At 29.4% G+C, this 11229-nt stretch overlaps 1 protein-coding gene across 1 annotated transcript in view; it reads left to right on the top strand.

Moving 5' to 3' along the window:
• LRP1B (LDL receptor related protein 1B) overlaps positions 1-11229 on the top strand; it is a 1708438-nt gene that overhangs the window by 1296415 nt on the left and 400794 nt on the right. Inside the window, exons 38-41 of the mRNA XM_011354519.1 lie at positions 843-969; positions 1108-1259; positions 1561-1685; positions 2827-3198. Coding sequence (XP_011352821.1) covers positions 843-969; positions 1108-1259; positions 1561-1685; positions 2827-3198 — 776 coding nt within the window. The remainder of the gene's footprint in view (positions 1-842; positions 970-1107; positions 1260-1560; positions 1686-2826; positions 3199-11229) is intronic.

Here is an 11229-nt window from a genome sequence, read left to right on the forward strand (position 1 = left end):
GATTATATATCTTCTGTTTTCCTACTTTTCATTTTTTGACATGTTGCTTTATTTTAGCATGCACTGGATTTTCTTTATATATTTTATTTTCTTTCACATTCCTTTGACATTACACTTTGTATTAAAAATTTGCTAAAATAGGAATATCTGCTTTTGTATGAATCCATGTTTTAAGAAACTTCACAGAGTAATTTATAAAATTTATATTAGAATAGCTACTTTTAGCAGTCTAAGTGAATAGAAGTGAAAATTATGATGTATGTATATATACATTCATAAATTAAATATTTACCTGCCACTGATTTTTATTTTTTTAATTTTCTAATGACTTACTGCTTTATGTGTAATAGCGAACAAAAAGAGCAAATATCACTGTCCTCATTGAGTTTACAGTCTAATGGGTGTAAAAATATTAATACAAAATGATATTGTAAAGAAACACAAATGTAAATTTGCCACTCTAATGGATATTAGGAAGCAGAGTAGATGGTGTAATAATCAGAAAGAACACTGAAGTTTTCTTGAAGGAAATGGTGTTTGAGATGCGGAAAACAGGAGCAAACTAGGCAATAGGGTTGCAAAAGAGCATTTCAGACAGGGGGCAGGATGTACCGAAGGCCTTTTAATAGGATTTGAATTCATCCTCATGAATTCTATGAATGGTTAAATATTTTCTTACAATAAAAAATAGTTTGTTGCAACAAATACACATGTATATTGATTTCTAGAATGTATTTTTTTTGTTGTTCTGTGAGTATGACTGTTACTGCTGTTTTTATTATTAATAATATGTCTTTTTGTGTTTATCTGCATATTACTATAAATCCACTGTTTAATTTCAGCTACTTGTTCTGGACTGAATGGGGACAGATGCCCTGCATTGGAAAGGCTCACTTAGATGGCTCAGAGAAGGTTGTCCTCGTAAGCATGGGAATTGTATGGCCGAATGGCATATCTATTGACTATGAGGTCTGTTGGATTTATTTTCTTAAGTATGTAAAGTGCGTAACTGCTAACTTACTTTAGTCTACTTTGTGTTCTCTTATTTTCTTAATGAAACACATAATCGAAAACAGCTTGTAATATTATCTTTTATTTGATGTTTAGGAAAATAAATTGTACTGGTGTGATGCTCGTACAGACAAAATAGAAAGAATTGACCTTGAGACTGGAGGCAATCGTGAGATGGTGCTGTCAGGAAGCAATGTGGATATGTTTTCGGTTGTAGTCTTTGGGGCTTACATCTATTGGTCTGACAGGTAATTTATTTTTTCATAAGTATTTGAGTCTCAAGATGTTATTTCAGGGCCGGTTGCTTTACTCTTGTAGGATTAGCCATTCCTTAGCAAGGTCACAAAAAGGATATCACAAAGCCAAGTAATTTCCATGAGAAAGTCAGTCACTTTTACTATTCCAGGCTCAATCATTTCAATGTCACAGACTAAAATAAAATTGGCTTCTTTCCTTTCTGCTGGGCTATCTGTTATCTTCAAATTAAATAACTGGCTTGATTTGAAATAATTAAAAAGTGTTGGTCATGTATGTTTATCTTCTTGGCAGGGCACATGCCAATGGGTCCATCAGAAGGGGTCATAAGAATGATGCCACTGAAATTACAACCATGAGAACAGGTCTTGGAGTCAACCTGAAGGAGGTTAAAATCTTTAACCGAGTAAGAGAGAAAGGTCAGCATTCTTATGTAAAATATATATTTTATGGTATATTTTTCTCTTTTTAAAACATTTGTCAGATTTAGGTTAGAGATTCTTATGAGTCCAAAACATCAAAATCTTTTATTTTTTTATCATGCATCCAATTCCCTACAGAATTCATATAATAACCTAACTAAATGAATATATAACAGTTCATATATAGATATTTTTGCCTAGGATAGTGTATGTATACGTACTGGTTATATTCCTGGCATGTCTACGGTAGAGGTTTGAGCTAAGTAATTCAGAAACACTTGACACATATAGTCAATTAAATAGTCAATGAAAAATACAAAGTGCAATTAGGATATTAGAGAATAAAAATCAGCCAAATGTTTGATTATATTTTAATATATAAAGTGATTATAGCTCTAGAAGTCTGCCATTAGTGTGAAATATATCTGAAGTCATTACTTTCTTAAAATGTGTATTTCGAAACTGATATGAGAGTGGTTGGATATACATAAAAAAAAAAACTCTGTTAAAATATTGTTCATTTTTATGTTAATTAAAAAAAATTATATTTGTCTTAACATTAGAGAAAGGTGTAATATTTTTGGAGATCATGATCATGGCTTCATAGAGAAGAATTAGCCTTATAGAGAAATGTTAATAGCATATTACATCTTCACTCAGAACTGGAGCAGAAAAATTATGCCCAGTATACTTAAGATGTCAGGCACATAGGAACCATAACTTCTTCTGATACCTTACATACTTCAGAGACACCAAATTTAAAGTTTTTGGTGCATATTCTTGGTGAATTCAGTTCATGTTTTGAGTGAATCTGTTACTTATGCCAAAGATTACAATACATACACCTATTATAATCTCAGTATCAGTTTCAAATAAGAAGAAAACTTTTTAATGCTTTTATTTGGATGGTAAGAGAAGTAGTAAGACATGATCTTTGAAATAAATTCAAAATTTTAAATTCGTGTGACTTAAAAATCAGTACTTTATAGTGCTTAATATTTTACTGACCCGTCTAAAAATTTAGAATAAAATCCAGAATATTTAACATTAAATTTTTAATATTTCTATAAGAAAAAAAAATGAAAAACTAAAGAAAAAAACACAAGTGTGTGTGTGTGTGTCTTTTTTTCATCTCTAGGGACTAATGTTTGTGCCAAGGACAATGGTGGATGTCAGCAACTCTGCCTTTATAGAGGAAATTCTCAGAGAACTTGTGCTTGTGCCCATGGATATTTGGCAGAGGATGGAGTTACTTGCTTAAGACATGAAGGCTATTTGCTTTATTCAGGGAGAACAATATTAAAAAGTATACATCTTTCTGATGAAACCAATTTAAATTCACCAATAAGGTCATATGAAAATCCACATTATTTCAAGAATGTTATAGCCTTGGCTTTCGACTATAGTCAAAGAAGAAGAGGTACGAACCGAATCTTTTACAGTGATGCACACTTTGGAAATATACAGCTTATTAAAGATAACTGGGAAGACAGACAAGTAATTATTGAAAGTAAGTACAACAATTTATTTTTAAATAGTTTGGTGGAAATAATATCATGTAGATTAGTAAAGACATTTGAGTGGTAATTCCATGTAGCAATTACATTCTCCTAGAATTTATATTCAGGAATAAACACAACTAAATTATATAACCCCCAAAAGTCAAAGAAGCAATTAACTGCTAGCATATGTAGCATGTATATTATGATTATTAGTTTCTAATTATGGAACTCTCAATATATTACTTCATAATGCTTCTTATAAATTAGTATATTAAAATTCATAGAAAATAATTTTTCAGTACAAAAATTACTAATTTTATTTTCTTCCAGTGTGTGAAATGGTATCTTTAAGCACATCTATTTATATTCAGTGAATTGTATTTTCTCAAATAAATATCAAAGATTTTTTTGTGTGAATACATATATAGTCTCGATGAAAACTATTATTAAAGGAATAATCTAATATTTTAAAATATTTTAAATATTTAAGCATAGCATTGTATAAATTAGACACATAATTTAGAGAAAGCTTTTTTCCTGTCATCCAACTTTTACAAGTACTGTCTTCATATTCCTCATATAACATCTCTTTTCTATATGTGATTTCTGTATATTCATTTTTCCAATTTCACTATACTGAGGTTAATCATTTTCATTACTTTTTACATTGCAAAATACTATATAAATTTATTATAAAGTATTCAAGTAATATGGATTTAGAAGTAAAAATTCTACCTCATCAGTACAACATAAATTTCATTTACTTACTCATAATTGACAGCTGTCATACCTCCAGAATTTTCTTTATATAGTATGTGTGTATCATTTGTAATTACAAAAATAGAATGATCCTATATGAATTATTCAGCTGCTTTTTTTCCACTTATAATATGTCTCGTAAAGCTTTCATTTCAGTATATAAGCCTCTCTTATTCTTTTGAAAGCCTGTTTCTAGTTCTATACTAAGAATAAACTAATTTATTTAACTGTTTTCTTATTGACAAACATTTAGGTTGTTTCTGGTTTTTATCATTATCTACAATGTCACAGTGAACATTTGCACATATAAATATGCTTATTCACACATGTGAGTATTTTATTTTTTAACACAGAATCCTAAAACTAAAATTGCGAAATCAATTTATTGTTTACAGATGATCAAATTTCTCTCTAAAAAAGATCATATCAATTTGTTTTTATCAACTGTCTATAAAAAGACCTGTTTTCCCACACTTTTCCCAACAATTTCTTTATAATTTTTATAATTTGACTAATAGGTAAAACAGTTGACTTATCTTAATATATGTTTTTCTGATAAATAGTGAGATCCAGTAGCTACTTTTATGTTTATTCATATCAAAAATAGGTATTTTAGATCAAACTTTATACTGTACATCCTGTGTAATACTTGCCACTGTTCATTTTTCTTTAAACATTTAATGTACTTCACAACTCTCTTTGCCTCTTCAAATCCTACTCAGCCTTTCCAAATGAATTTAACCATATACTTTATAAATATACATTCCTGTTTCTTTATTCTCCAGATTATCATATTTATTGATACCTATTTGTATATTCTAGCACATACCATATTGGCTTTCTTTGTGTGTGTGTGTGTGTGTGTGTGTGTGTGTGTGTGTGTGTGTGTGCGTGTATGTGAAAATGCAACTTTAACTGTACTGATCATAGAGTTCAGAAATATTTGGGATTTATTGATATCTCTATGAAGTTTACATTATAATACACTTCGGTCCTCCATTTTCCTAAAAACTAATGCAATTCAAAGTTGGAAATACTCATATTATATATATAATGTATTAATTATTTATTCATCTCTGTGCTCCAAATTTTTTGTCAGGCAACCTGGAAGATAAATATAAGTTAATAGACTTTAGAGGCCACAGTTTAATAATAAAACTACAAGTAAATCAACTTTGAAATTCAGTAGAATCAACAAGATTCCAAAGGCCCAGAGAATAAAAAGTAACTGAGCTGAGTTAAGGAAATCTAAAGGACCAGTAGGTCTCTGTTGGGTTATTGGACTTCTAGGAAGAGGTCTAGAAGAATAATTCTAGACCGTGGCTCTCAAGTGTGGTTCTCTGGGTATCCCCAATTCATGTTCAAAGAGTCTAAGAGATCAGAACCATTTTCATAATACTAGATATTCATTTTTTTTTTTTTTTTCACTGTGTTGGCATTAGCACTGATGGTGCAAAAGCAGTGGTGGCTAAACTACTGGTACCTTAGCAATAATCAAAACAGTGGCAACAAACAGTGCTAGTAGACATTGTATTTTTCATTGCCAGTTAATAGCAGGAAAAAGAAAAACAGAAAGAGCCAGTTTCACTTAAGAACATTTTTGAAGAAAGTGTAAACAAAATTAATTTATTGTATTTTGATTTTTAATACATCTTCTTAATATGCACGTAAGGCACTTCTGCTGCATTCTGAAGTTCCATGGCTACCTGAAAGAAATCACTTATTTCTGTGATTGAGTCCATGCTTCTTCTAAGAAGCACCATTTTTCACTTGACAAAATGAAGAGCAGACAAATTATAGATATTCCGACCTAGGTGTGTGACAGACATTTTCTAAAGAATGAACACAATGAGTATGTTACTACAAAGAGAATGACCTATAGTATTTGTTGCAAATAATAAAAATTAAGCTTTGAGATAAAAATTAAAATTCTGTAAGACTTGTATTCATCAAAATAGGCTTGATATCTTACCAGCACTTAAAGGTTTTTTTGTTGACATGGGTGGTGATATTACTAATGTGACTTTTGGAGTATTGCATAATGCATTGTGTCAGCATTTGAAAGGTATGCATAACTTCAGAAACAAATATTTTCCAAGAGACATGATAATATCAGGCACGGGTAAATGATCCATTCAAAGTTCAAGATAGATCAATGAATTTTAATGTAATAGACTATGAAAAGTTTATTACCATGGTTTCTGATACCACACTGAAGCTAACCTTTAAGTAATTACCACTTGTCATTTATTGATGTAGTATGAAAGAATATCTTTTTTAAACTTCATAGCTGTGTGAGACTGTATTTTCTTCACTAAAACACAACAGATAGGATGAATAGGTAGATATGAGAATCCAGCTGTCTTCTAGTAATCTTGACATTAAAAAGATTTGTAAAATTATAAAATGATCCTCTTTTCTCACTTAAAAAAGTACAATATTTTTTTAGATGTTATTTATATTAATATGCAACCTGTTCACCTTTTTGTTATTTTAAAGTAAATTAATATACTTAAAATATTTTTTTTTAGTTTAAATTTCTAATATGGTAAATAGCTGTAGATAAAAACTCACATACACAAAATTTATGTGGAGCTTTGATAACTTTTAAGAGTGTAAAAATTCCTGAGATCAAAAAGATTGCAAACTACTCTTCTAAATCTCAAGGGCTTGAAAATTTTTAGAATAAAGACATGAAAAACACAGGGTGTAAAGAAGTTACGTATTATTTGATATGGTTAAACCATGAGTTGTATGGCATGAATTGGTTATGGATGAAACTGGAATCCTATGGAGGGGTCTAATATTAAAGAATTTAGTCTGTCAAAATAAGCATTAAAAAAAAATTTATTGAGATATATTTTGCATAACATACAATTTACCATTAAAAGTATATAACTCAATATTTTTTGTATATTATACTATTAACTTTTAGGATTAGGTATATATATATATATATATAGTACCACACAGGAAATAATAGTACCAGTATATAATTTTGCCATTCTATTTTTAATTGTACAATTCCATGATATTAATTACATTTGCAATATTGTATAACCATCACCACCATCTTTTTCTAAAACATTTTTATCACTTCAAACAGAAACTCTAAGTAATTTCTTAGCTATCCCCCTTCCTTGTAGCCCCTAGTAACCTTTAATGTACTTTCTTTCTCTATGAATTTGCCTATTCTAGATATTTTATATAAGTGGAATTATGCAATATTTCTCCTTTTGTTTGGGCCTTATATCATTTACTACATTGTTGTCAAAGCTCATCCACATTGTAGCATATATCAGAAGTCTATTCCCCTTTTTATGGATGAATAGTATTCATTCATTCATCTGTTTATGGATATGGGTTATTTCTATCTTTCGGCTATTGTGAAAATGCTGCTATTAACATTTTTATACCAGTATCCAATATAAAGAGTTTTGATTTTATTTTGTAGATGAAGGGAAAACAGAAGAGTATTATAAAGTACCTATATAAAGGAATTTTGTTTTATGAAAATCACTCTGGCTGTTATGTTTACTGAAGTTTAAGGGCTATATCTGAAGGCAGAGATGTCATAGGAGGTTGTTGCAAAATTATAGATCCCATTTCCAGGATGGTAAATTGAACTGAAAATATATTAATCAAATTAAATATACAACCAAACCATTCTAATCCTCCCATCCAAAATCAAAGAAAGTAAAACCAATAATACTTTGGTGGTATTAACTCACATGTGAAAAAAAGAATTGAAACATAATGGTCAGGAAAACGGAATCAGTCAAGTTAGGATTCAAATTCCAGTTTGCTAATTATTTCCTGTGTGGTATTATAAATTTTCTGACCTATGAAATGAGAAACTAATACATTTTTTTGGAGATTGTATGAGAAAGAGAATGTAAAGAATTTAGAAATGAGCATAATTATATTTAATTTAAAATTTTATATTGGTGTATTTGTGATACATTTGTGGATTACTGATGGTAATTATCTTTGTCCTAAATTATTTTTAGAATACATGTTAAAGTAGTTAAACAATCAGATAATTACATTAATTACAGATATGAGGTAGTATATTAAGGTCAGACTAAAATTTTAAAATTAAGATTATTCTGCATTGATAATTTACATGAACTTTTCTAAATACTCTCCTTAACATCCTACAACCCCACCACGAAGTTGCTAATTTGTTTAACCATTGCAATCTATTCTTGAAGTTTTGTAAGATAATTTATAGTTTGATTTTCTAGACCAAAAAATAAAAACAAAACAACAAACAACACATAAAATAAAAGAACCCCTAAATGAGTTATTGGCACACATCAATTAATACAGGTAAGATGGAAAATTTATTTTTGTCCTGATATTCTATTTTAATAAATCTCGAGTAATACATTTTATGTTGTTACATCTTTTACCACTTATCAAACACGAAAACAAAAAAGTTGTGGAAATGTAATTAGTATTTAAAGATATCAGAGAACTCTAAATACTTTTACAAATCAGATTTAAACTAGGATCCTTCATATATCTGAATATGGGGAAAGGACAGTATGAAGGCTCCTTTATATTCCCAATTTATATAGAATAATTTTTTTTTTTTTTGCTCTGAGGATTAAAAGATGGGATTACAAGAGCCTTTGAATACTCTTAAATATGTATTAAGTGTTTACAGTGTGCCGTAGATAATTAGGTATGAGAGAATAAAGATGAAAAGTTCTCTTCTAACCTCCAGGAATTGAAAGTATGGAAAGAGGAAATACTATGATTCACTTTTCATATATATAGAAGAGCCAAAACTCTGACCAAGACAACATTGAAAATTTACACTTTGAGGCTATCTCTGACTTGAAAAACATAGCAGTGATTGTACCTTATTTTTTAAAAAATGAAAAGAAGAGATTGCTAATTTTTAAAAAAATAATAAAATGTTCATTGAATAAACAGAACAGAAAGACAAAGCAGTGAGAATGACTGAAACATCAGACTTTTGAGCCCTGTGGAACCTACAAAGAAATAGGAGCTAGAAAGAGCTTGCTTAAAACAAAGACTGACGTGAGGCTACTCCACAGGGAAACAACACTGAAATAAAGCTATGCTTTCTGCTGCCTGGGCCAGTGTCCTGCAGGAATTTATTACCCTACAGGCTTAGAAACTACAGAAACAGCTTGGGACCAGCCCTGACACCAGAATTTTGCATGTTGATGGCTTTGCAAGTTCTCATTTGTCCTGTGGAGCAAAAGCCCAAGTCATTCATATAAGACAAGTCTGCAGGCTAAGGTCAAGAGCGAAGAGAAGTGAAGGCAACTGCAAAACGACCCAATTGAAAGGAGTGAGTGCTGGAAGAGATGTTAAAATGAGCAAAAACTTGAGGAAAAAAGAGGAAATAAAACCCATTTACTCAAGGAGAGCCTAGAAATTCAATTTCCACATCACATGAATTTTAAAAAAGACAACTAAAAAAATTAGGAGAGAGTAAAAATAATAAAACAATCTGAAGGAGAATTCTATATATTTTTGCGGGAGATCATCAAAGAGAATAAACAAAGACATGCCTGTCAATAAAACAAAACAAAAAAAAAAATAGTGACATCAAGGAGGGTGAATTTAAGTGAGTTAAAAAATCTTAATTAAAATGAAAACTACTAAAAATCATGGAAATGAAAAATATGGTCATTATAATAAAAATTTAAAAAGAAATCTCAATTTAAAGAATCAAATTTTTGGCTGGACTAGACTAGTCGAAGTGAGAATGAACAAACTGAATGAATATTACTGAGGAATTAATCTGTAAATTAGAGAAAGCATATAAGAGAAAAAAACAGAGGAGCAGTTGTGAAACTTGCAGGTTCAACATGCTTATAGCTAGTAGATGCTGACTAATGCCAAAAAAGAGAAAGAAGGACAGAAAAGTAACATTTAAAAACATGATGATGTTTACTAGAAATGAAGAAGTGGATCTTTAGATTGGAAGTTTATTCTGAATGCTAAAAATATTAAGTCAGCCATTCAAAGTAAAACTTAAGACAACCATAAACAAACAAACAAACAAAAAACCTTAAGACTCTACCAGAGGGAAGAGATAGACCATCTACACATGGACAAATGGATTTACATAGACTTCTCATTAGCAATATTAGTAAGATGTTTGCACTGCTAAGAAAATATATCATTCTGTAATTGACTAAACTATTTTTCAAAATGAAATGAAATAAAGATTTATACATAGAAAGTCAGTAACAGTACATCTATGTTGTCTCACTAAAAAAAAAATAAATGAAAATAATAGCTTCAAATGTGACTGTAGTCCACATTAAGAAGTAAATATTGCATTTCACATTGTGTCTCAGTATATGTTTCAGTTTTACAAAACAATATCTTTATTCTATAAGATTCATTCTGATGTTTTGTTTTAGCTAACTAAAGCATAGGTTATTCTTTTTTTTCCCATAAAACAAACATTGCTTAAAATAAGGTTAAATGGTATCCCTACATTTAATAACGAATCAAGGCAAGCAATTAATAAAGTTACTCTTGAATTAGCCATACAAACAAAGGATGCAGAAGACCTTGATAGATAAAATAGCAAAATGTTAGTGGACATAAAGAATGGCATTAAAAAAATGAGAGAAAATAACACTTTCATGATGTGAAAACTCAATGTCCATAGCTATGAAAATTTATCTCAAATTATCTTGTTTAATGTTATTCAAAATGCCAAAATAACCTTTTTCACAGAATTCACATGCTGATCCTAAAATTAACATGAAAAAGCAAAATTCCAACAATGGCTAAGACAATTTTGAATAAATATAAATTTGTAGTCTCTCCTTGACAAATATCTTTATGTATTAAAAGCTATAATAATTAAAACATTGTGCTGTTACCAAAAGAATTTTTAAAACAGAACAGGACTCAACAGCAGATTCATATGTCCATATCTTGTAGGTAAATTTGTAATATATTACCAAGATGACATTACAAATTAGTTGAAAATAATGAGCTGCATTTAATAAACTATATTAGTACATTTTGTATGCAAGGAATAAATTAAAATTCTATTTCTAGCTCATATTGTTCTCAAAAATAAGCTCCAAGTATATTAAATTTAATTGTAATTTATTTTAATATCAAAATACAAAAGAATATATTTATGAACTCAGGATACTAACATATTTCAAAAATTAAACATGAAACACTTCAGAAAGTGTGTTAGATATAGTTTACTTCAAAGAAATTAAAAACATTTTCAGCAGAAGATGAACAAAAATTTAAAAGGCAAA

Source organism: Pteropus vampyrus, unplaced genomic scaffold (genome assembly GCF_000151845.1).
Source record: "Pteropus vampyrus isolate Shadow unplaced genomic scaffold, Pvam_2.0 Scaffold17, whole genome shotgun sequence".
Taxonomy (NCBI): domain Eukaryota; kingdom Metazoa; phylum Chordata; class Mammalia; order Chiroptera; family Pteropodidae; genus Pteropus; species Pteropus vampyrus.